This window comes from Antechinus flavipes, chromosome 2 (genome assembly GCF_016432865.1).
Source record: "Antechinus flavipes isolate AdamAnt ecotype Samford, QLD, Australia chromosome 2, AdamAnt_v2, whole genome shotgun sequence".
NCBI lineage: Eukaryota > Metazoa > Chordata > Mammalia > Dasyuromorphia > Dasyuridae > Antechinus > Antechinus flavipes.
In genome coordinates, this window is record NC_067399.1 from 509271295 (window position 1) to 509298416 (window position 27122).

Below are 27122 nucleotides of genomic sequence, written 5' to 3' on the forward strand. Positions count from 1 at the left end.
CTGTCAAATTAGAATATGGACTATTTTTATATTTTATTCATTATGTAAATATTTTGTGTAGAGGGCTGAAACTCTCCAGTCGATGCACTGTGGTCAGGACCCACGAGCACTTGAGGCTAACTACCTCTATGGACAATACTCTATGGGCATATGCTTGGGAAATGGCCTTTCCCACTATCCTGTGCTGGCCCAATGATTGGTGTATGCAGAGAACTGGAGGAGGGAGTAGGGAAATGGAGTAAAACTAGTCAGGGTCACTTTTTGTGGTAGACAAGGAAGAAGGCAGTTGCAGAGATGCTACTTCTATCCCCTTTACTTCTACCCCTAAAGACCAAGAATAAAGACTAAGGACTTTTGCTTATCCTGTCTCTGACTAATTCTGAGGTATCCTGGGTGCCAGCACGGTCATCACAATTTTGGATTTAACAACTTTTAAAATATTGTTGACAAATGAAATGATTTTTTTTTTACCTTACTTTAAAGGCATTTATTGATTTTTCCAGGTGGAAATATGTTGGATCTTAGCATCTAAAAATTTAAAGCCAGACTTTAGAGATCATGTTGTCCAGTACCCTACTCACATCATCTGATCTCCCAGATTAGAGCTAAGGTTAATACTAGGATATAGATCTTTTGATTCCAGGTTGTTTATAGAGTGTTATATATTATATTTTCCTGATTTGGGTGCAGAGAAATTTAAAATTAATAGAAAATATGAATAAATAAAAAATTTAAGCTTCAAGTATATATAATTTCATTGATTTGAATATTGCACTGAAACAAGTCCCCAGTTCTCTGTATTTTAATATGTAATCTTTCCTCAGAGTTTCTATGACAGAAAAATCAATGATCTTGTAACCGGCTCACTGATTGTTTCTCCCAGCATAGTTAGCTGGATACTTAGCCACTGATCTATCAGCAGGTATAATTAAAGTTCACAAAGTATGATAAACCCCACCAGAATTTGCACTCCTCTGGCCTAGACTTTTCAATCAGGATAACCTCTGACGTGATGTAGCATCAGAACAGGACTTGAGGACAGAAAATAATGTAGATAGAAAGCAGTGGGACAGTCTTCTTCTCATTATTCTTTTTCCCCTCTAAAAAGAAAACCTAGACAAAAAGTGTGCATACTATATAAAATTAGATACACATGAATATACAAAGTATTAAAGGTAGTGCATAAAACTTTAAAATTCATTCTTGCATTTCTTGTGTAACAAAATAAAAATAGAATTTTTGGTATTTCAAAATGCCTGATTCTGTTGGTATTAATTAGGACTCCTTTCTTCTTCATAGCTGGAACAAAAGCTCGTTATGTTGATGTTTTAAACCCAAGTGGAACAAAACAAAGTGGACCTGTTCCTGCACCCTCAGATTTATTTGCTCCACTGGCACCACTTCCTATTCCTTCAAACTTGTTTGTACCAAATTCAGGTATGCAGACAGTAATGAACCCATTGAAATCTTGCCCTTAACCACAAATCTTATTTCTAAATTTTGGGGTTTTTTGGTTTCTTGACCCAAGGATAATAGAGACAGGAATTGTTGCTTCTCTAAAGAACTTTGTTAAAGTTTTAAAGATTAAAGGCCAGGATCTCATCTATATATTTGATAGTTCTAATTAATCACTTTCAAAATAATCTTAACATTAAAATAAACATCATGAATTTTTAAAAAGTGATTATATATTAATTTACCCAAAAGATTTTACTTTGATGACAGGCTTGTGCTCCATGGCTCTCTCACTCGTCCTCTTTTTCACACACACACACACACATAACACACACACACAGAATTTCTAAAAAAAAAAAAAAAATCTTTAGAGAAATCTCTAAATCTCTCTCTCTCTTTAAAGTTTTAAAATCTCTGTCTCTTAAACTAATGCAGAGGAACAGCCATTGGAAAACAGTGGTCTAGAAGGTCAATCACCAGATGTATACCATCCTGATCCAGAGCCTTCTTCTGAATCACAGGTAAACAGTGAGATGGGAAAAAAAAATATTTACAGTTAACTTTAGGAAATTAATGTTTTGTTGAGTTCTTGAAAAATTCAGTTATGCTTAAGTTTGTCTTTTCTCATTTAATATCAAAGTGAGAATAGAGAGGTTGCAAATTGTTTGTATTTTGTAGTTTAGTGATTTTACTATACTGAATTATATTAATAAAAGAAATGCCTTTAAAACTAAATTCTATAATGGATAATTTTCTATTAAAAGTACCAATAAAACAAAAGTAGTTTTGACCTTAGAGCACAAGTTAAAAGTTTCTCTCTTTATAGGCTATCAGAAGAAAATTTTTTCTATGAGTAAAAAAAATTGATTCTACATCCATTGCTGTTCTGTCTGATACCAAAGATTTAAACATTTGACCTGAACAGCTTTTTTTCTGTTCTTTCTGGTTAGTTGTTAAACTCTGCCACATTGCCACCTACTTCTGAAAACTCATCTTCAAATATGGATGGTCACCAGTCAGGAGAGGTAGGATTTTTCCCTCTCTTAGATGGAACTGTAATGATTTTTTCTCAATCATTTGTTTTGGGTTGAGTTTTTGAAATAGGATGCTTCGTAAGCTTTGTCTTCAGTATGCATACATACATACATACATACATACATACATACATACGTGTATGATTTGTGAAGTATAAATTAAAGGCTAGAAAACAGTTAAATGCAAAAAAGGCAAGTGTATTTTTTTTTTTTTTTTTTACTAAAAGCGTTTTTCTTTAAATGTTCCAAAATTAAGAGTTTTAAGGTTTAGCTTTTAAAAAGGGGAGAAGCTGACTTAGGCTAAATGGATTCCCTTCCTCCCCTAACTAATTATTATCAACTCTAATTTGTTTCTTACTAATAAATAAAACTACTTGTTTAAAAATGAATTTTAAACTAACTGGCTTTTTACAATTTGATATCTGGTTGACTCTAATGGCAACATAAAACTTTTTTGAAAATGAAATTTATGGCTTGGGGCAGTGACATGCATGGTGATTTTTTTATTTGTGTGTGTTTTGTGTGTGTTCTTGCTATTTTGTAGCTTTCGCGCTGTAGTTCAATGAGTTCATTATCACGTGAAGTAAGCCAGCATTTTAATCAGGTACATGTGGCTGGCAATTTTCGGTTAAGATGGAAGCTTTTTTTGTTGTTGTTTCATTCCATTTCCTCCCTTTTGTGGGGAAGGGGAAGGTCTGGTGGGTAGGGGTCTGAATGTGTTCACTTTCTAACATTTGTTGCTTTATTATTGTATTCAACATAAATTAAGGATGCAGTTTTCCTTGCTGAATTTGGTCTTAAGGGTTTTGATTATTAATATGTCAAAATACTGAAGAGAAAACTCATTTTAAAATATTCATTGTTTATGATTTGGATTAATTTTCTTAGTGTTTAAACTGAAATGTTGGACCTCACCAATGTGAAATGTAACTCAGAAGCACTTTGGAAATCAAACTAGATTTTCTGTAATTGAAACCATGAAATTGGAAAAGAGGGGAGTAGTAATAATCATTTTATGACCATCCTTTTTAGGCAGTAAAGGAATGCTTCATCTTTATGTTTATTATATACTTTTAAGTTTTGTTTATGTTGGGATCACTAGAAAAGTTGGGCATGGCTTTTTATGTTTACATTAAAAGTGTTAATAGACCTTTTTTAATGTCTTACATGACAAAAGCTCTACTAACAGCAACAGAGTACTAATTTAGTAACACTACATTAGTGCTGGGCTTTCCTAATTTGTGCATATTTTGGTTTTCAAAGCTCTTTTGGTTATGCATGATGCATTATATTTTTACCATTTTCTGTGGGCCATTAAATAACCCCAGAGTTGCAAAAAGTACCCAAAATCTGTTGTTTCCATGTGAGTTTTGAATCACTTCTCTATAGAAGTTAGAAATATCTTTTTGAAAATAATAGCTGTATTCTACAAATGAGTAAATGAATAAAGTAAATGTTATTATTTAATATGGTGTTAATGAAGTGGATTATTCATGGTTCACAGCCTCCTAATCTGCCATCATCAGGAGGAGCTACTGTGGGAACAGTACCATTCTATAATCCTTCTCAATTTGCACAAGTAGGTGACATACTTTACATCTTCACAATTTTTTATGATATACATGTTTAATGATTCTTCCCCTCCTGCACTTCACTCCCCCCTTTACCTTACCCCAACTATCTTAAATACCAGCTGTTTTTCATCTTTTTCTTTATTTTTTGACATAACTCTGCTCTCAAGATCTAGATCTAGAGGCAACTAGGTATGATACAGTTAATAAAGTGCCAGGCCTAGAGGTAGGAAGACCCGAGTTCAAATGTAGCTTCAAACACTAGCTGTATGACCCTGTTACTTAGCAAGTCACTTCACTTTTATATGTATTGATTTTCTCAGTTGTAAAATGGGAGTAATAATAACACCTTTCTCCCATTGTTGTGGGCAGCTGGGTGGCACAGTGACTAGAATCCTGGTTTTAGAATCAAGAAGACTCATTTTCATGAGTTCAAACCCAGCCTTAGACACTTACTCCCTGCGTGACCCTAGCAAGTCACTTCACTCTGTTTCCTTCAGTTTTCTCATCTATAAAATGTATTGGATTAGGAAATGTCAAACCACTCCACAATATCTTGGCCAAGAAAACCTTAAATGAGGTCATGATGAGTTAGACATGACTGAAAGGACTCAACCACCACCACCATTGTGAGTGAGGATTGTTGTGAGATCCAGATAAAACTATTTTGGTAAAGTGCTTAGAATAGTGCCTGGTACATAGTAAATGCTTAATAAATCCTTCTTCCCTTCCTCTATTTTTCTCTCCCTTCTTCGTTCTTATTATTAAAGTATTATGTGATTCATCTTGTATTCATTGATATCTTATCTTCCTGAAATATCATTTATTTTTAATAAATTTGCAATCTATTAGGTTGTAGAACATACTCTCCCTATTCCCTCTCCTACCTCTAATAGTTTTTAGGAGTTTAGTTGCTGCTGAAATGTTAACTAATTGAATAAACATTATTTATCATCAGATTATTAAAACTTTTTTTTAATTGATAGCCAATCAAACCTAAAGCTTTTTAAAGAAAAAAATTCAACCATTTTAAAGGGAATGAAAATTTTAAATTAGATGACTTTTGGTAAATTTAACATTGAATACCAGTTCAGCAATTAATCTTAATTATTAAGTCTTTAAATTAGGTTCAGTGAATAATACCTTTTCAATCATTCCCTCTAACTCTCCATCAGTACTGCTATACTGTTCTCCAAAATAGGTCAACGAGTTTGTAATTTCATGAACAATGATCCAGTATTCTTATTTCCCTACAGCCTCTCCTGGTGGTTGGATTTTGTTGCTTTTAATTATTTTTGCCATTTTGACAAGCCTGATGGTACCTCCAAATAGTTTTAATTTGCATTTCTTTAATTATTTGTGAAGTTAAGCATCTTTTTTAGTAATAATGAACAATTTGTATTTCCTCTTTTGAAAAATATTTTCTACATCTTTTGATCATGGAAATGCACTTAATTGTTTTTATTAGACACCACAGGCAATTTATAAATTTTCAAAACTCCAACAATTAAACTAGTTACAGTGGTTCTATTGTAAAATATTTATATTTAATTAGAAAGATATTTTTTTGAGTTGTAATGGTTTGATTTTATCCATTTTAATTTGATTTTTCCCCTTCATGAGCTTTGTAATTATATATACAAGAATACTAATTATTTTTATATGTAATTGGGACAATAAATTCTGTGTCTTAACTGCAATTTATTTCATTTCAGCCATCTGCCATCACTGTAAGTTCCAGACTGGGAAGAATTGGTCAGAGGAAATACCCCACACTGAAGTAGACTGATTTTTATCCTTTGGATCAGCTTGTTGGAACACTTGAAATTCTTCTGATATACTGATAATTCAGATTTATTGCACATGATATAGCTATTCTATTCTGAAATTGATATAGCAGTAATTTAAATACTGATTTTTCTTCTGGTTTCCTTTTTTTGCAGTTCATGTGTGAATTATTGTCAAAAATAATTCCGCATTTCCTTTAAGATCTTAGTTGGAAAGGCTGAATCTATGAAGCATTAGAGGGAAATAATTAGTTGATATCTATTACTCATACCAACTTCAGATCTGCAACCAAAGGCAGTTCCCTCATTCTCATAATTTTGGAACCTAGTAAAGTGATTTAAAAATGCAAAGTTAGTTTTTGCCCTAGTTACAGAAGTGCATTTTCTTTCCTGTAGCAAGTATGTTTCCACTTTTACCTAACTCTCTGTGGCCTTACTAGGACCATGACTAATTTTAATGCACATAAAGTTAGAGTGATGTTTTGTCCATATGTGAAAGGTGTTCAGTTATCAGAGAGCATCAGCAAAAAACAAAAACAAAAAAAAAAAAAAACTTGTGTCTTAGGCTATGACTGGCGCATACAGATGTGGGGGCCACAGCTGATCCAAATTAACCATTGTTAAATGAAAACTGTGACTGTAATAAATTTGATTTGGATTTTACCTAGTATGTATGTAGCTTGTGTTTAGGCTCATTGTAAAAGAAATTGTATAGTACAAAAAGCTTTTGTATAATAGTCATTGCTGTACTCTTCTGAGTGATTTTTTTTTTTTTTTACAGTGCAATATGGTTAAGTTCCTTTTTTTCTCTCATAATATTGGCACAGTTTAATTACGATGATCACATCTTGAAAATGGTTAAACATAATAGAATCCTGTGTGAAATCCTGGACTCAGTTATTTCTGCCCCCAAAGAGTTTTCCACTATTAAGGTCTTAAGTAGCTTATGTATTGAATATTGAATATGCTAAACTTCAAATATAGACCTCTACCTAATGAACTTGAAAATCTTTTAGGTTTAATTTAGAATATTTTCAATATTATTCATATTGGTTAAGTCTGAAGAGGCCCAATGAGAGAGAAGATTTAATATTTATAAAATCAATAGGTCATACTTTCTTTAGGTTTTGCTGGGGGAAGATGAATAATTTGTTACTTTGGTATTTGAACTTCTTAAGTAGAAATGATGTAAATGTGGAATTAGCACTGGTCCTTTCTTTTTATCTAGCTAACATTTGGATTAAATAGGGGAGAGAAATTTAAATTCCAAAATGTTTTGCAGGGTTGTACAATAAAATTTAGAATTCATTCATTTCAACTTATAAAAAGGCAAGTCCTGGTGGAAACACATTTATTTTTTTTTGTTGTTGTTTAATGGTCCATAATTCTAACTCCTGGACTCTCTCATCAGCAGTCAGTGTGATTTTCTTTGGTCTTCTAAACTTTGTTTGGATCCTTGGCTTCCTACAGTTCAGCCCTGCTGCTGATTGTTCTTTCCGCATAGACTGCCAAAACCTTTTAATTCAAGAAGGCTTCCTATGATCTGGGAGCTGCTATTTTTCCTAAAAGTGTTAGATTTGACACTGTAAATTCTTAAATAAAATATTTTGCGCTCTGGAGCACTTTCATATTTTACTTTCTTTGTCGTTTTTGGTTAACTAAATTAAGTGAAATGATTATCTTAGCTTGAATGGGTTTTCCATAGCAACATGCAGAAAGTTTTGACTACATCCAAATTTTTAAAAAGTACAATCTATGGGGTATGAATTTCATGTTGCTGTTCATTAGAGAAATACATAGTAAAACATCAGAATCCTTTGATAAACACAGGCTTCATTCGATGTACTATTTTAGCTGGAATAACCCTGTACTGAAGTGTAAAACAAGTTTTAAGTTTAGGCAGCTAGATGGCCCAATATATAGAGTACTCGACTTGGGATTGGTTCTTGGCTTTGAATGGGGACCCTGATTTTTAGTAGTATGACCCTAGACAAGTCACAACTCCCCCAACCTGTTTCTTCATATGTAAAAATGTGAATAAGCACCTATCTCACAGGGTTGTTGTGAGAATCAAATGAGAATGTGAGTAAAGCGCTTAGCAAACTTTAAAGCCCTATATAAATGCTATTAATTCTTTGTGAGATTATCCCAAAAGGCAACCATGAAGAGTGTTCTAATGCTTATTTGTGAGCAGTGCATTATCAAATACACAATTGTCAGATTGCTTCTTAGACGAAGGTAAATTTATAGATTTAAGGACCTTTTTGAGCCGCAAGGGAACGTTGAGCGAGAATTTAGTCTGAAGCCTTTACGGCCAAGGTCTCCTGTGCTCTTCCCCTTGGATGCGGAGCTCCAGGGCCTTTGGAACTTAAGAAGTAAAGCAGAGCCGGGCAGTGGCTGACCGCTGACTGGCCTCTTGTTCTTCAGCCGTGTCCTTCGCCCTTTCGGACTCTTCTGGAGTTGTTCACGGGACTTTTTTCCCTCGGGGGCTTGGAGTTAGGAGTCAGATCCGGGGACCCTTCTGACGCCTGGAGGAGGGCAGGATGGTTGGATTTTTAACCAATCAAAGCATTACCTGGAAAGCTCAGTTTGAAAGGCTTCCTTTGGCCCATGGGCTGAGATACAGCCGCAAAATAAATCTCCCTCACCACCTTGGAAGGAAAGGCCGGGAAAGGGGAAAAGGGAAAGGGGGAAGGTGAGGAGAACTTTACCCAGGAGATCTGCTTATGGCCAGATGCGTGGGTAAGCCGGTGCATGAATGGATTAGATGGGGCTGGAGGGTTGGGGGGCGGTAGGAGAGGCGAGAGGCCGGTAAGCAGGGCGGCACGGGTCCTCCAAATGCCAGGGGGCGCTGCCCCTTCCCCGTCCCGCCGCCAGGGCCACCCTTTCTCCGGCCTCAGGAGCGCGGTTGCTAAGGAGCTGAACTGGGAGTGCGGCCCGGGGAGCGGGGCCCCGGCGCGGGGTCCGGGAAGGTGAGTGCTTATCCTTCTTGAACTTAGGCGGGGATTCCGTCTGGTGGTGCCCTGCGACACACCATATTCTGCGGGTCCACAGATCACTCGAGGTCTCCCCAATTGTCCCCTTTCACCACCCCACCCCACCCCCACCTCCCGTCCCTTCCACGTCCTGCGATCGTCCTTCGACGCCTCCCTCCTCCTCCTCTTCGGCTCCTCCATCTTCCCATCCCCTCCAGCCTCTTTCCCAGCCCATCCCTGGCCGCTTCCCTCCTCTTCCTCTTCTACCTTTCTCTCGAGCCCCGCTTCATGACCTCACCAGGCCCCCTCCCGTCTCCCTCTTCTCTGACGTCCCCGGGATCTCCTTCCCTTCCCGGCCCTGGCATCCGTGGGTCCCCAACGCCCCATGATCTCCCTTTCTAGTCCCGCCCGGCCTCCCCAACCCCAGTCTCTGAGCTCTGCCCCGTCCCTTCCTTTCTGCCCCCCTCGCTTCTTCCTGATTCTCCTTTCCCCCTCCCCCCACATTACCTCCCCTGGTCCCTCCTTCCTCGCTCCCTCCCCATAGTCTAAGCGGTCAACCTGACGGGGTAAGTACATTTGGGCAGTTGAAGATGGGGGAAATGTATATGAGGGTAATCAAGACCTATGGCCAGCAGGTTACCTTTGCGCATTTAAATGGTCATAGTCTCTGTGATCACTTGCCCACTCAGGGTCTCTGTGATCTTTGCCCGTCTTAGCCAGTGTTGCTTTTTTTTTTTTTTTTTAAAGAAAACTTGTGCACTGTCCCAATATTCCTGTGCCTTAGGGACTTCCCACAAAGACCAGGGAATAAAAACTTGCCTTTGCTTTCAGCACAGTCCCTGGCTAGACCTTCTTTGCTTTCTTTATGTGTGGATTCCCTGGGATAGAGAATACTATTGGATTTAAGGCTGCATAGAGATTTGGAGTAAGAGCTAGAAATAATTGTTGAAGAGCAGGAATTGGATTTTGCTTAACAAGGGGGAAAACTGGAGCTATTGCCTTGAAGTAAACACTGATGTTTTATGAATTCTCTTCTGGAAAAAGTTTTTAAAATGGTTACTGACATCTTTTCCTTTCAGATCTCCTACTTTTCCATTGTATCTCTATTCCATTTCTCCCAGAGAGCTATCCCTTATTAAAAAAAAATAATAATTTTTTAAAAAAAATTTTAAGAAAAGAGAATTTCATTAAAACAATACATTCCAAAAATCTGATGTTATTTCATACCTGTTGACACTGTCCTCTATAAACAAATGAGGAGGTGTCATATCTCTTTGATAGCAAGTTTATTCTTTATCTTTTCATAATATCCAGTTTATATAGTTTTATGGTAGTGGTTCTATTTCTATTTCCATTTTTATTCTTTTTGTGTATATTGTTTTTCTGGCTCTGTTTTACTTTGTTTTACATTCATGAACTCTTTTCCATATTTGTCCAAATTCATGTTTATTGTTACTTATGACGGTGATAACTTTTGCATTCATATACCACAATTTGACCATTATCTAAACGATGAACAATTACTTTGTTTCCAATTCTTTACCACCATAAAAAGTACTGCTGTAAATATTTTGGTATATATAGAGCCTTTTTGTTAATAATTTCTTTAAGGTATATCCCCAGTAATAAAATCTTACAATCAATGGATGTGGACATTTTGGTCACTTGCATAATCAAGAAGAGGAAAGTTAAGATTCCAGATTTCTGTGTAAATTCTACTTTTCATATTTAGAGATAGTATTTGATATTGGATAACAATAGCATTTATATGGTACTTAAAGCTTTGTAAAGGGAAGCAGAGCTGAGGCAGAGTAAAGGCAGGGACTTGCTTGAACTCTCCCTCAAACCCCTTAAAATAATGACTCTAAACAAATTCTAAAGTGGTTGAACCCACAAAAAGATGGAGTGAAACAATTTTCCAGCCCAAGACAACTTAGATCAGTAGGAAAGGTCTGTTGCACCAGGTGAGAGTAGAGCAAAATCTGCCATAGACTGTGCCATCACAGACCCAGACCCAGCAAAAGCAGGAGCTTGCCTCAGTGCAGTTAGTGAATCAGTGGCAGCAATAGTGGTTTCCAGACCTCTCAGCCCACTAATGCCAAATGCAGCCGAGAAGATCAGCAGTAAAAATCAGTCACACAAGGGTGAGAGGGGAGCATAGTACATACAGCACAGGCCATGCCAAAACAACCCTGGCTCCAGCTCCAGCAAATCAGGAGTGAGCCTTGGGAGCCACTGAATCAGCAGAGGCAGTTTCTAATTCCAGAGCACTCAGCTTACAGACAATAAGCCAGTCAAATAAGTAGTCACAAAGATATATCAGGGCTCTCTTTGCTAGCACAAGGCAGGACTCTGTTGCTTTGCTAAGACTTGATGTAGGTCACAGTCCTGGGTGGTAATCCCAGGGCAAGAAGGAGCATTTGCAACCAGAGCTTGTGGTCACAGTGGAATGGGGACCCTCCTCACAGTTCCAAAGTATAGACCAGGAGACTAGTAAACACACCTTTCTTTCTTATCGAAATACCTTGGAAGAACTGAAAACTTTCAAGTCTCTAGAAGTATCTCTGAAAAAACTGCATAAACCCCTTAAAGCTTGGAAGAGTATGCCATCTGTCCTGGAAGCAGAAACACTACTTTAACAAAGAGTTAAAAGGCAAGTAATAGACTTAGGAAAAAAGCAAACAACAGAAAAAAACTGTGATCATAGAAAATTATAGTGACAAGATCAAAGCACACACTCAGAACAAGATAACAAAATCAAAGTTCCTATATCCAAAACCTCCAAGCAAAATAAGAATTGTTCTAAAGCCATGGAGGAGCTCAAAAAAGATTTTTTGACTATCCGGTAAAATAGGTAGAGAAAAAAATTGGGAAGAGAAATGAAAGTGATGCAAGGAAATTGTGAAAAAAAAGAGTCAGAGTCAACAACTTGGTAAAGGAGACAAAAAGAAATACTGAAGGTACAAAAGTTTACTGAAGAAAATGCCTTAAAAATTAGAATTGAGCAAAGGGAAACTAATAACTTTAGAAGTCAAGAAACAAAACAAAATCAAAAGAATGAAAAAAACAGAAAACAATGTGAAATATTTCATTGGAAAAACAATTGACCTGGAAAATAGATCTAGGAGAAATACTGTAAGCCATGATCCAAAAAAAAAAAAAGAAAGAAAAGCCTAAACATAATCTTTCAAGAAATTATAAAGAAAACTGCCCTGATATCCAAGGGTAAAGTAGAAATGGAGAAAAGCCACTGATCACCTTCTGAAAGAGATTTAAAAATGAAAACACCCAGAAATATTATAACCAAATTCCAGAGCTCCCAGGTCAAGGAGAAATTATTGCAAGCAGCTGGAAAGAGAATTCAAGTCTAGTGGTGCCACAATCAAAATAACACAAGGTTTAGCAGCTTCTGCATGAAAGACTCAGAAGGCTTGAAATATGATATTCTGGAGAGCAAAAGAGCTAGGATTACAACCAAGAATCACCTATTCAGCAAAACTGAATGTAATAATTCTTCAGGGGAAAAAATGGATATCAGTGAAATAGAGAACTTTCAAACATTCTTGATGAAAAGACCAGAGCTGAATAGAAAACTTGACTTGCAAATACAAGATTCAAGAGAAGCATAAAAAGGTAAATAGTAAAGAGAACTCATAAGGGACTTAATAAGGTTAAATTCCTATATGTAGGAATTGTCAAAAGAATTTTCTCATTATTAGGGCAAATAAGAGTGTGTGTATGTATATATATTTATAGAGAGATGGACAAAAACCACAGGTGTGAATATCAAAAAAATTAAGGGGATAAGAAAGGAATGTACTGGGAGAAAGGGAAAGAGGTAGAATGGGGTAAATTATCTCCTGTAAAGAAGCAAGAAAAAGCTTAACAATGGAGATGAAGAGGAGAGAGGTTTAGTGGAGTGAGTCAACCTTACTCTTATCAGAATTGGTTCAAAGAGGAAATAAAATATACATTCAATTGGGTATCTTGCCCTACAGGAAATACAGGAAAGTAGAAAGGGAAGGGAATAAGAAAAGGGGTAGGGGAGATAAAAGGTAAAGCAGATTGGGGGAGAGGATAGTTAGAAGCAAAGCACTTTTGAGGAGGAATTGGATAAAAGCAGAGAGAGAATAGAATAAATGGGGAAATAGAATGGAGGGAAACAGCAATAATAACTGAAAAAAAATTTGAAACAAGTTTTTCTGATTAAAGCCTCATTTTTCAAACATAAATTTCAAACTAAGTCAAATTTATAAAAATGAGAGCCATTCCCCAATTGATAAATCATCAAAAGATATGAAGTCTTCAGATGAAGTAATCAAAGCTATCTATAGCTATATTAAAAAATGTTCTCACTATTAATTGAAGAATTGCACATTAAAAATTTCTGAGATACTCCCTCACACCTATTAGATTACCTAATAGGACAGAAAAAGAAAATGGCAGATGGTGGAGAAGATGTGGGTGAAATGAGACATACTGCTGGTGGAGTTGTTAACTAATTCAATCATTCTATAGTACAATTTGGAATTATGCCCACAAGGTTATAAAACTATGCATATTCTTTGATTTAGTAATACCACTACTAGTTCTGTATCTTCAAAGAGAAAAAAAAAAAGGAAAAGGATCTATAAATATATTCATAGCAGTTCTTTTCTGGGAGCAAAGAATTGGACATCAAAGGAATGTTCACCAATTGGGGAATGGCTGAATAAATTGTGATTTGTGATTGTGATGGAATACTATAGTACTCTAAAATTATGAGCAACAGATAGATTGAGCTAATATAATAACAATGACAATTCTTCCTAAATTAATCTACTTAATCAGTGCCATACCAATCAAACTGCCAAAAATTACTTTATTGAGCTAGAAAAAATAATAACAAAATTAATCTGGAAGAACAAAAGGCCAAACATTTCAAGGGAATTAATGAAACAAATGCAAAGAAAAGTGACCTCGCTGTAGCAGACTTACAACTATGTTACAAAGCAGTGGTCATCAAAACCATTTGGTACTGGCTAAGAAATAGAATAGTGAATCAATGAAATAGGTTATTTTCAGAAGATACAATAGTCAATGAATAGTAATCTAAGGTTTGATAAACCCTGAAACTTAAGCTTCTAGGATAAGAACTTCTATTTGACAAAAATTCTTGGGAAAACTGGAAAATCATATGGCAGAAATGAGGCATTGAGCAACATCTAACATTCTATACCAAGATAACATTGAAATTAGTTCATCATTTAGACATAAAGAGTGATATTATAAGCAAATTAGATGAACAAAAGATAGTTTACCTCTCAGATCTGTGGAGAAGGAAGGAATTTGGCCAAAGAAGAACCTGGAGTTAATTATTTTTTTATTTGTTTGTTTGTTTGTTTTTGGAGTTCATTATTGAACACGAATTAGATCATTTTGGTTATATTAAATTTAAAAGATTTTGTACAAACAAAACTCATGCAGACAAGATTAAAAGGGAAGCAAAAAATTGGGAAAACATTTTTACATTCAAAGGTTCTGATAAAGACCTTATTCCTAAAATATATAGAGAATTGACTCAAATTTGTAAGAATCCAAGCCATTCTCCAGTTGATAAATGGTCAAAAGATATGAACAGGCAGTTTTCAGAAGAAGAAATTAAAACCATTTCTAGTCCTATGAAAAGGTGTTCCAAATCACTATTGATCAAAGAAATGCAAATTAAGGCAACTCTGAAATACCACTACACATCTCTCAGATTGCTAAGAAGACAGGAAATGATAATGACAAATGTTGGAGGTGATGTGGGAAAATTGGAACACTAATAATAATACATTGGTGATGGAGTTGTGAACTGATGCCAGCCATTCTAGAGAGCAATTTAGAACTATGCCCAAAGGCCTATCAAACTGTGAATACCCTTTGATCCAGCAGTGTTTCTATTGGGCTTGTATCCCAAAGAGATCTTAAAGGAGGGAAAGGGACCTGTATGTGCAAGAATGTATGTGGCAGCCCTCTTTATAGTGGCAAGAAACTGAAAACTGAGTGGATGCCCATCAATTGGAGAATGGCTGAATAAGTTATGTCATATGAATGTTATACAACAGTAATTGTTCTATAAGAAACGATCAGCAGGATGATTTCAGAGAGGCCTGGAGAGACTAACATGAACTGTTGCTAAGTGAAGTGAGCAGAACAAGGAGATCATTGTACACAGCAACAGCAAGATTATACATTGATTAATTCTGATGCACGTGGCTTTTCAACAATGAGATGATTTAGGACAATTCCAATGATCTTGTGTTGAAGAGACCCATCTACACCCAGAAAGAAGACTGTGGGAACTGAGTGTGGATCACAACATAGCATTTTCACTCTTTGTTGTTTTTTGCTTGCATTTTATTTTATTTCTCATTTTTTCCCTTTTTGATCTGATTTTTCTTGTGCAACTTGATAATTGTAGAAATATGTATGCATATATTGGATTTAACATATATGTTTCCCATGTTTAACGTATATTGGATTACTTGCCATGGGGGGAGAGAGGGAGGAGAGAAAAAGAGGAGGATAATTAGAACACAAGGTTTTGCAAGGGTCAATGTTGAAAAACTATCCATGCCTATATTTTGAAAATAAAAGGCTTTAATAAAAAAAAAAAAAAGTAATACTATCTGTAAATAAAGAGAAGAAGGGATAGTCTGCTTCTCAGATCTGTGGAAAAGGGAGGAATTCATAACCAAAGAAAAACTAGATAATATGAAATGCAAAATGGATAATTTTGATTACAATAAATTAGAAAGGTTTTGCACAAACAAAACCAATGTAGCCAAGATTAGAAAGGAAACTTAAAGGTGGGGGGAAAATTTTACATCCAGTATTTCTGATAAAGGTCTCATTTCTAAAATATATAGAGAATTGACTCAAATTTATAAGAATATAAGCCATTCTCTGCTTGATAAGTGGTCAAAGGATATGAACAGATAATTTTCAGATGAAGAAATTAAACTCATCTATAGTATGAAAAAATTACTCTAAATCACTATTAGAGAAATACAAATCAAGACAACTCTGAGGTACTACTTCACATCTCTTAGATTGGCTAAGATGACAGGAAAAGATAATGATACATGTAGGAGGGACTTTGGGAAAATTGGAGCACTAATGCATTGTTGGTAGAATTATGAACTGACTCAACCATTCTGAAGAGCAATTTGAAATTTTGCCCAAAGGGCTATAAAACTGTTTACTCCTTGATCCAGCAGTTTCATTACTGGGTTTGTATTCCAAAAAAGGATCATAAAAGAGGGGAAAGGACCCACATTGTGAAAATGTTTATAACAGCCTTTTTCATATTGGTAAGGGATTGGAAATTGAGTGGATTTCCATCAGTTGGGGAATGGCTGAGTAAATTATGGTATGTGAATGGAATAGAATATAAATGGAATGGAATATTATTGTTTTATAAGAAATAGTGAGCAGGCTGACATCAGAAAAGCTTGGAAAGACTTGCATGAACTGATGTTGAGTTAAATGAGCAGAATCAAGAGAATATTTTACACAGAACAAACACAGTCACAAGATTATGTGATTATCAGCTGTGATGAACTAGACTCTTTTCAACAATGAGGTTATTTAAAGAAATTCCAATAGACTTGAGATGGAAAATGCCATCTGCATCCAGAGAGAGAATAGAGAGACTGAATGTGGATTAAAGCGTAGTATTTTCACCTTTTTTTTTGTTTGTTTGGGGTTTTTTCTCATGTTTTTTCCCCCAATTTTGATCTGATTTTTCTTGTCCAACATGACAACTATGAAATGTTTAAAAGTATTGCACATATTTAACCTATGTCAAATTGCTTATTATCTTGGAGAGAGGAGAAGATAAGGGAAGTTGGAAGAAAAATTTGGAACATAAAAGTTTTCAAAAATGAATGTTGAAAACTGTTTATACATGTATTTGGAGAAATGAAAGACTACTGAAGCTTAAAAAAAATTAAATGTTTGCTGGGGGGAAAAATGACTAACAGGATACTCTCAGAAAACCCTGGAAAGACTTACATGGGCTAATGCAAAGTGAAATATATTGTGTACAAAGTAACAGCAATATTGTAAGATGATCAGCTGTGAATGACATCATTCTTCTTAGCAATACAATGATCTAAGATAACTCTGAAGGACTTATGAAAAATGCTATCCATACCTAAAGAAAGAATTGATGGTGTCTGAATACAGATTGAAACATAGGTTTTTTACTTTATTTTTTGTTTGTTTTTTCTTTCATAATATCACTATTATAGAAATGTTTTGCGTGAATACACATGTATAATCTATATGAATTGCTTGCATTCTCAGTGGAGGGAATGGGAAGAGAGAAAAGAAAATTAATTTAGAACTCAAAGTTTTAAAAACAAATGTTAAAATTGTTTTTATTTGTAACTAGGGGAAAATAAAATATTTATTAAAAGATTTTTTAAAATAAAATAATGTATAGCTAAGTTAAAAAAAAAAAAGATTTTCAGTTTGACTTATCCTTAGGTCATAATAAACCTCTCCATTGTGGGGTGGAGGCCGAGAGCATTGCAAAGCAATTAACATGTTGTTTCATTTGGTCCTTACAACTCTGGGAGGTGGTTGCTATTGTTATCCCTATTTTACACTTGAGAGAATTTAAGTGATTGTTCAGTGCCACTAAAAGAGTATTTGAACTGAGGCCTTCCTGACTCCAAGTCTAACAACCTATTCCTGAGCCATCTAGCTATTTAGATAGGTGCAATCAGAGCAGGGTATAACTTGATAGCAGGTTTGGAAAGTCAGTTTTTGAATTTGTATCTATTTTGACTTCAACATCCAAAATGATATAGCCAGATCACTTAACGGTGAGATTGGGCAGCCTTCATTAATGTGATTGGAACATGGAATCTTAACTTACTTTTTAGTATAAAGCTGTTTACAAATGTGTGTGTATATACATATAAATAAATAAAATAAATATGTATATTAATATATATAGCATATATATTAACAAAAACTATTTACAAATACAATTATACATAAATGCCATAGTATTGACCTATGCATTCAGTGATTATATACTATGCCCATGTAGCATTACAAAAATCTTTTGTGTGAAATTTGACATAAATTTGTATGACTTAAATGAATTCTAATGGTTTGTTATTTCCCTTCCATTCAGAAATTTCTTTGTGACTCCATGACTTCAAGATTTCTAACCATGCGCCAATTGACTATGGCCATTTTACACCATCCCAAGTCCCAAAGTAAGGTATCTATATGGTCTTTGACTTTGATATTTGGGCTTTCCAAACCCAAATGCATATCCAGAATATTCAAAGGGATAAGTGGTGAATTAACAAGGTAAGTTTTCTCAGGAAGATCAAGCTCCCAAGCTTGGTGAGGGGTATGGACACTCTCAAAAGATGCCAAGCAAGCCAGTGATGATGGATCCAAAGCATTCAGTTTCCCAACAATCAGTAGCCTGTGTGAGTCCACAATCTGACACAATGCTAAAAGGAGAAGGGCTGAAGAATGATTTGCCTGAAAGGACTGAGCCTTGTGGGAACACTTCAGAGTTTCCTTTCAATAGACTCTTAAGACTGACGACTGAGGAAATGAAATTTAACATGAAGATCAAATCCATTACCCCCAAACCACCCAGAAAACCAAAGCTGGAGCGAACATTTTCCTTAGATGAGAAAGGCTGGAGGAGAAGGCGTTTTAAAACAAGCCACGAAAGTCTGACAGACCCTAATGAGACAGTTTCATCTTCTGGCTCCCCAAAAGAGGTGACTCCAAGTCCTCCAACTTTGACTACATTAGTTCATGATGGCAATCATACTTCTCTTAATCTCAACTGCCTACACAGCACCTCTTTGCAGAATATTCCTGAACCAAAAGACATAGGAAATAGTGCAAATCCACCTTCCTCCTTGGAAATTATTCCTTCCACTGTGAAAAGTGGTTCTCTGGAACTTGTGGATGGTGTTACAGCTTCAGGAAGTAAACCTAGATTTTCCAAAATATTGCCACCATTAGCACTTCCCCCTTTGGAATTGAATGTAGCATCTGAAACTCTAAGGACAGCTAATAAAATTGACCCAGATTATGTAAATTATAAACATCATGCTCAGAGTAAATTGCTCAGGCCAGATAGTAGCCTGAGTGATGGTAGATTACAAAGCAGTGTGGTTTGTGATAACTGTTCCACGACCTCTGTGAAGTCCTCCTTCAGCCTTCTTACACCCATTCACTCAAAGGATATCAGAAGCAGGTAGGTGACCCTCTTTAAAATTTCATCCTATTGATTTTATGTTATCTGGAGTTCCATTTCTCCACAGAGATGTGGGCCAAAGATGGGTGGAACAAGTTAAAGTATTGGGTTATCACAGTTTGTTTTCTAAGAAAGTATCTAAAGATTATAGGCTGAATGACAATTTTTCTATCTGTGGTCCAAGGACCCATCCTTGCAAAGTTTATAGAACCTTATTACTAGATTGACAATGAAGTGATATATATTTTTTTGGTTCCAGCAGCTCAAAAACACTGTCTACTAAATTGTAGAAAGATTGTGATCTCCATCAATGGAGGGTATGCTCATTCAGATGACATCCAGTTTCTTGAAAATAACAGCTATTACTGATTCTTCATCTTTATATACATTCTATGTGAGCTAACAGCCCTGTTTTATTGTAAAATTCTAGGCTAGATACAAGTTATCTTTACATTAAAGAATGCTTTTAAGGGATAATGATTTCTTGTAATTTGGCAGGGGGTAGCTTTAATATTTAATAGTAACTTTTTTATAGCCTGAGAGGATTCAGCATGCTATCAGTATGTATTATATTTCACTGCTAAGTGAAATTAAACATACTATAGGCCATTTAGCATTTAAAATTAGTATACCACCAATGTATAGTATACCAATGGAGTGATTTAAAAATTGTGAGAATTCTTATGTTGTTTTTAGTAGAAACTTTAGTTTAAATTTTTAAAAACATTTTATTGATACTTTTATTTGATAGTCATTTAATTCCTCCTAAATTGAATCCTCTTATAATAGATAAGCAAAAACATCTAGATTAAATCTTTTTTTCCTCAGGAGAAGACTAGTTGAGAAAATTTTCATTTATTTAAATTTCTATAAAACTACTACAGGCAATTATAAATAAATTGGGTCCTTAATGTGTTTTATCTTTGTTGTGAATTAAAAGGGATATAATTAATTGGTATGAGAGAAACTGAAAATAGTATGGTTAAGTTTTCTTTGATTAGGTTGCAGGATGTAGGATCATCTCTGAAAGCTGTACCTACTAATGTATCTGCTTTTTTCCTCAGTGAAAAGAATTATCTAAGGATGAATAATGCTAACATTGCATATTATATAATTTGCATTTGAATGAGTTACAGGGGTTTCCCTTTAGTTGCTGTTTCAGTCAATCTATCCCACAGTTTTTATTAAGTGCCTGGTACCTGCCAGGTCCTAGGGATACAAAGACAAAAAAAAAAAAAAAAAACTTGCTTTCAAGAAACTTACATTTTTATCGAATGAAATGAAATGTTTCAGTCATTTCATGCTTGCCATGTTGATTTATCTTTGTCCTCACTGGAATTTCACCTGCTGAACTGAATGAAGCACGAAGGGAAAACTTTGTTAATATGTGAATTAAAAACTGAGAACTAGTTTCCTTTTACTCAATAATTTCATTCCATTCCATTCCCTTTGTCAGAGTTAAAGAATCTTTTCTATTTAGTTGCATCAGTTTCCTAGGAAATTATATCACATTTTGAAACTTAGAACTAGTAGGGACCTTAGAGAAAGCTAGTATAAACATCCCATTTTAGTGTTGTGTAAACTGAAGCCTGGTGATTGGAAAGGTCTTACCCAAATTAAATTGCCACATTAGAATGTGAACTCCATTAGAATGTGAGATTCTTGAAGATAGATACCAGTTTGTTTTTTCCTTTCCCTTCTCCAATGTTTAGCACAATGCCTAATACACAGTAAGCATTTAAATAAATGCTTGTTGATTGTAACAACTCAGGGTCACACAGTGAATTAGTAGTAGAACTGGACTGGGACATGACTCTCAAACCACTGCTCTCCCCACTTTATTGATACGACCTAGAACATAACAACCATAAAAAACATACGCCTGGCTGAATTATCATGGGTCTTTTCCTGTGTTTTAAAATAAAAGGGAATTGAAAAGTTTGGTTTTTTTTTTACGTTCTAAGGCATCAAAAGTAATTTATCTGCCACCTTTGGACAGCAGAAATATATAAAGGATGTGTCAGGAGAATTGATGTGAGTTAGATGGTGATGCCTACCACTAAATTATTATTTTTTAGTTGTCTGCAAAGTGATTCAGGAAACAAGTTTCATATAATAAGCCTTTCTTTGGAAAGTGTTAAAGGTGAGTTGATTTTTTAGAAATCAAATATTATTTTAAATTTACAAAAGGAATGGAATATTTAAAGGAACATTACGATGAATTATTTGGTAAAGTGAGGAATTTTATAATGTGCAAAAAAATCATCCCCCTAACACACATTTTATTAAATTTAGAGCTTTGTACATTAGATTTTCACAAAGCCAGAACAAATCTGTATTTATTAGCCATTATAATACGGTGACTAAAAGCTGAGAGTGGAAATTATACCAATTACTTTTCAAATCAGTTTCTAGTCCCCTTTTTTGTCAGTTTTCATCGACAGATTTGATTCAAGAAAACTTATCTTAATTTTAAATTTTGTAATCCTTTTTAAGATTAGGTTTTAGAACAAACAATGTCATTCTGAATTGATCTTAGCTAAGAGTTTGGCTTTATCTCTCCAGAGAGTATTCATCTTTGGATTTTTTGCTGTATTTCTCCTTTTAAGATCTGTACCATTTGTAAATACTTGGTAGCCTGATTCTCGAATTCATTCCTAATTATTTTGAACTTAGTCTATTTCATTCTTTTTATAGGGCCTATATGGAAGGAAGCCTCTTAACAAGTGGTGCCTTGTTGGGAGCAAATGAACTAACCCGATACTTTCCAGATCGGAACATGGGACTCTTTGTGGCCACATGGAACATGCAGGGTCAGAAGGTTGGTTAACTGTATTTGATCTCAGGAATTTTGCCACTTATGGAAGTAATGAGGGAAGACAAACACAAAAGGAAAATCCATCAATAGTGAACCCTTTTGTTGGGTAGAATTGCAGTTATAGAATGTGACTCCAAAGTATTTTCAGTAACCTTCTACTTGATTATTTTAGCATGGGCAAGCAATATAATGTAATGGGGTCCTGTTATCTCTAAAGCTTTTTCTTTTCTTTTCTTTTTTTTTTTTTTTTTTTTTTTTTGCTGAGGCAGTTGAGGTCAAGTGACTTGCCTAAGGTCACACAGCTAGAAAGTGTTACGTGTCTGAGGCCAGGTTTGAACTCAGGTCCTCCTGACTTCAGGGCTGATACTCTATCCACTGCATCACCTAGCTATCCCTTTTGTTATCTTTTTAATGAATTATCCATACATGTAAAATGAATAGTGTGCTAACATCCTGATCTTTTATCTACAGAGTGCCTCAGAGATTGATGATTTAGTGTTAATAACAACATTGTTGGCTTGTGTGTGAAATATAATAAAGTATTATTTTCCCCAATCATACCATTTGTAACAGATCAGTGATGGAATATTTGCTATTGCCACATATTTAATCCGATTAGAAAAATGTTTTATTCTGAAGTTTTATTATGAGACTTATTAAAACCACTTAACTTCTAAAACAGTTTCCCACCAGGAACAAAAATACATTTTCAGAAAGCAGGAGACAGTTTAGCAATTTTGTACATGAAAATTTTTTCTTATGTCTTTGATAGAGTGTTTTTCAGACATTGTTGTTCCATCTGTTTACTTCTGAAATAAAAGGTTTACTCCTGAATCCATGCAGGAATCTCCTTTGCTATAGCAGGATCTGTTGTGACAGTACTTAATCTCAAAATCATTTATATCCTAAAAAATGAGAGGTCTAATGGCTCTTACTGAAATAGATCTACCTGCTGCTCAGCTGGCCATGACCATGAGGTTTGTCTTAAAGATTGCCCTTACTGCCAGAAATCATTTCAGTTCAGAAATATAGTAAATGTTTCCATAAATAAGTTAAAAAGAGCAATTTTGAGAGAGCAGCAATGGTGGTATTAATATTTGCTGCTTGGAAGATTTCTTACAAGGTTTAGTTTAAATTGATTACCCTGAAAACTTGTGGAATGCAATGCCTGTGTTTGAAAATATAGAATGTAGATTGTCAAAACATAAAGAGACCTTGAGAATTAGTCCAAGCCCCTCCTTCATTTTACAGATGAGGAAACAGAAGGTGGAAATTTGCTTGATTAGATGTAATTGAATATTTAAAAAAGAGATAATTCTTATTTTATAAACTTCACCAAACATTTACTCTTTGACCTTTGAGAAAGCATTGATCTTTTTGGGACCATCTTTGGCCTCTATCCTAATAAGAAATGGAGCATTTGTGACCCTCTAATGAAAGGTAAATAGTGTGGGTATATCTGTCTCATACCTTACTCTGTATTTCTGACTGCCTTATTTATGTTTTATAAGTTTTTATGATGCTGCTTGTCAACTTATCCTTTCGGCTAACAAGCTTGTTCACCTTTTGTTCAGGAACTTCCAAATAACCTGGATGATTTTTTATTACCTTCTGAAGCTGACTATGTCCAGGACATGTACGTTTTAGGAGTACAAGAAGGCTGTTCAGACAGGTAGTATAGCTAGTATAAATAAGACCAGTTAACTTGTTATCTTCATTTCATGTGCCTCTCCTCTTCCCATATTGTTTTCTTCTCACTTTTCCAGTTCTCACCATATTTTGTATTTGCCAAGCTAAAAACAGAAATGGTCATTACAAACAAATAGCTTTAACTAAAAGATCTTGCTTTAAGCTCAGCTTTTCTGGCTTCACCTAATACTGTCTGAGATAGTGAATAAATGCCATTCGTGGTAATTATTATCATCAATAAAAATTTGGTAAGACGTCTACTATGTGAAAGGGTTGTCAGGTGTTGGGCATACCCAGTCTTATTTTCTTTTCTATTATGACCAAATTGTGATACTAAAAACAAAATGTTCTTTTTCTGCTTTCTCTCCCTCTAATTGATTAGATGTAATTGAATTTTTTTTTTTATTATAGCTTTTTACTTACAAGTTATATGCATGGGTAATTGTATAGCATTAACAATTGCCAAACCTTTTGTTCCAATTTTTCCCCTCCTAAAAAAAAAATTTTCCCCTCCTATCCCCCGCCCCTCCCCTAAATGGCAGGATGACCAGTACATGTTAAATATATTAAAGTATAAATTCAATACAAAATAAGTTTACATGTCCAAACTGTTATTTTGCTATACAAAAAGAATCAGACTCTGAAATATTGTACAATTAGCCTATGAAGGAAATAAAAAAATATGCAGGCAGGCAAAAATATAGGGATTGGAAATTCAGTGTAATGGTTCTTAGTCATTTCCCAGAGTTCTTTCGCTGGGCGTAGCTGGTTCAGTTCATTATTGCTCCCTTGCAACTGATTTGGTTCATCTCATTGGTGAAGGTGGCCAGGTCCATCAGAATTGATCCTCATATAGTATTGTTGTTGAAGTATATAATGATCTCCTGGTCCTGCTCATTTCATTCAGCATCAGTTCGTGTAAGTCTCTCCAGGCCTCTCTGAAATCATTCTGCTGATTATTTCTTACAGAATAATAATATTCCATAACATTCATATACCACAATTTATTCAGCTATTCTCCAGTTGATGGGCATCTATTCAGTTTCCAGTTTCTGGCCACTACAAAGAGACCTGCCACAAACTGAATATTTTTTTTAAGAAAATTTTAATTACTAAGGGCTAAAGGAAAAACATAGTATATAGAAGCCCTAGCTTGTCATTTCTCGGCTTTTGACTTTGACTCCTGAATTTCATTCTTAATTTTTCTGTGTAAGTTCCAGTACTTGTCCTGTGCTTCTGAATTGAAGTTTTCATCTCATGTAGATGTTATGCATGTATTAGATACTAATGTATTCATTTTAAGATTTCCTGAGAAGTCTGGAAGTTTGGGTTTGCTCTTAGAATTTTATTGTATTTTCCTGATTGTTGACATTTCTGCCAGGTTACCATGTCATCAAGGAAGAGCTTAAAAATCAGTAATCTCTGTACACAGAAGACCCTAGAACAGAGATGCTTCTTTTTATCACGTGCCATATTTTTCACAGAAGCTTAATTTGTTTTCCTTTTATACAAAGCTACTTTAACCTTTTCATGAGACTGAAAATGACTAGTAAATGATCACTATATTTATTGCTAGGATTTTAATTGCAGTATTTTCTTGATTAAAAATAGCATAGGTTTTCTTCTTGTTGTTTTTCTTAGGCTCTTTCCCTCCATAATGATTTAATGAAAAAACTCAGGGGTTTGATTCTTTGCCAGTATTTTGCCAATTTGCTCTTCTGTTATGAAAACAGAATGAAAAGTCACATATCTACCTGTTTTGTTTGTTATTTCATATCTGAAGTTGCTTTTGTTTTCTTTCCCATAGGCGGGAATGGGAGATCCGGCTCCAGGAAACATTGGGACCTCACTATGTAATGTTGTACTCAGCTGCCCATGGTGTACTATACATGTCAGTATTTATAAGACGGGACCTCATCTGGTTCTGTTCAGGTATGAAATAAGTAGTGAAAGAAAATAGGAATTATAGGAGTGGAGCAATAATGTTATTGGTAGAATTGGAAACATAACAGTGCCTCTAAAATAAACCCTGACCTTTTGTTCACATTAAAGGACAGCACTTATATATTTGTTCTTGTTAGAGTACATCTGTTTATAATAACTTGGTTAAACATAGCAATGCAGAAGTGTAACACAGATTGATTTCTTTTACTGTTAGGCTCCAGAAGGGTGTTTTCATTTAGAAAAACAAGGTCATATTAGAAAGTCAATACCTATTACAGATTTTCATCCCAGGATACCACTATTAGAGGCCCCATAAACATTTAACTGTATGTTGATTATGCAACAATACCCTACTTCTTTAGTGGGTGAATTTGGGGCAGCTTCAGCCATTTGGAAACATGACTGTGGAACCTAAAGTCAAAATAGCAATGACTGAAGCTCACATATTTTATTCTTCAAGAGAGATCCTAGGGACTTCACTCAATCTACTTACTGAAAACACTAAATTTATTTCACAGAAAATCTTGGGTTGTTCAGTGTTCTTAGTAGCATGAATGTAGCAAAGTAGAAGATTGAAGGGGAATTAAGAAGGTAGCTCTTTGAGGTAGAAATCCTGGTAACTAATATCCTGCCAATGAGGATAGAGGCAGGAGAATTTTAAAAGTAATCACAATTATCAAAATATAGCAGTCTAGGGTGATTTAGTGTTGGGGCAGATAGCTCTTGCCCCTGAAAAGCATGAGTAAATTTCTCCTAATAAACTTGTTTAACATGTCTCTTTGGGAAAGATTGAAAAGGAAACAATGTTATAAATTAAATAATATAAGTAAGAAAGTAATTCTCTGTTCTTTTTCTCTATTTCTTACATACAGAAGTGGAATATTCAACAGTAACAACTCGAATTGTGTCTCAGATTAAAACCAAAGGGTCATTGGGAGTCAGTTTCACCTTTTTTGGCACCTCCTTTCTCTTTATCACATCTCATTTCACTTGTAAGTTTTTATTTTCTGAATTAAATTGTTCTATTTTTAAAACTTCTCACTGCTTGCTTAGTGGGGGGAAAAAGAAAGAAAACGAAGTTGGCCTAGCTGTACCAGACCTAAAACTGTATTATAAAGCAGCAGTCATCAAAACTATTTGATACTGGACAAGAAAGAATAGTTGATCAGTGGAATAGGTTAGGTTCACAGGACACAATAGTCAATGACTATAGTTACCTCGTATTGATCTGATTTTTTTTTTTATGCAACATGACAAATATGGAAATATGTTTAGAAGAATCGCACATGTTTAACGTGCTTGGGGGGGGGATAAAGGGAGAAAATTTTGGAATACAAGGTTTTGCAAAGGTAAATGTTGAAAACTATCTTTGCATCTATTTGGAAAAATAAAATACTATTACTATTAAAAAAGAAATTTCTTGCATCACCATTTTTTAAAAAACCTTTCAGAAAACTAAACCATTTTGGCTTCTTGAAATCTTAGAAATATTATGTTGTTTTCTAAAAGGTTAAATAATTGGGACATGTAAAACCATTTTCTTCATTCTCCTTCCCACTCACCTGAATATCACTCTGTA

The 27122-nt window shown here is 35.0% G+C and overlaps 2 protein-coding genes across 5 annotated transcripts in view; both read left to right on the forward strand.

Moving 5' to 3' along the window:
* SEC16A (SEC16 homolog A, endoplasmic reticulum export factor) overlaps window positions 1-7466 on the forward strand; it is a 51856-nt gene extending 44390 nt beyond the window's left edge. For 3 of the 4 annotated variants that reach the window (XM_051980319.1, XM_051980321.1, XM_051980323.1), the window contains 6 exons: window positions 1300-1437; window positions 1891-1976; window positions 2406-2480; window positions 3034-3093; window positions 3994-4068; window positions 5776-7466. In XM_051980319.1, coding sequence (XP_051836279.1) covers window positions 1300-1437; window positions 1891-1976; window positions 2406-2480; window positions 3034-3093; window positions 3994-4068; window positions 5776-5844 — 503 coding nt within the window. In that variant the 3' untranslated portion in view covers window positions 5845-7466. The remainder of the gene's footprint in view (window positions 1-1299; window positions 1438-1890; window positions 1977-2405; window positions 2481-3033; window positions 3094-3993; window positions 4069-5775) is intronic. The other variant, XM_051980322.1, reaches the window with a different exon arrangement.
* A 1257-nt stretch (window positions 7467-8723) lies between these two features.
* Window positions 8724-27122, forward strand: part of INPP5E (inositol polyphosphate-5-phosphatase E) — a 32880-nt gene continuing 14481 nt past the window's right edge. The window contains exons 1-6 of the mRNA XM_051980324.1: window positions 8724-8819; window positions 17998-19092; window positions 21790-21913; window positions 23485-23582; window positions 25407-25531; window positions 26416-26535. Of these exons, the coding sequence (XP_051836284.1) occupies window positions 18242-19092; window positions 21790-21913; window positions 23485-23582; window positions 25407-25531; window positions 26416-26535 (1318 nt within the window). The 5' untranslated portion in view covers window positions 8724-8819; window positions 17998-18241. The remainder of the gene's footprint in view (window positions 8820-17997; window positions 19093-21789; window positions 21914-23484; window positions 23583-25406; window positions 25532-26415; window positions 26536-27122) is intronic.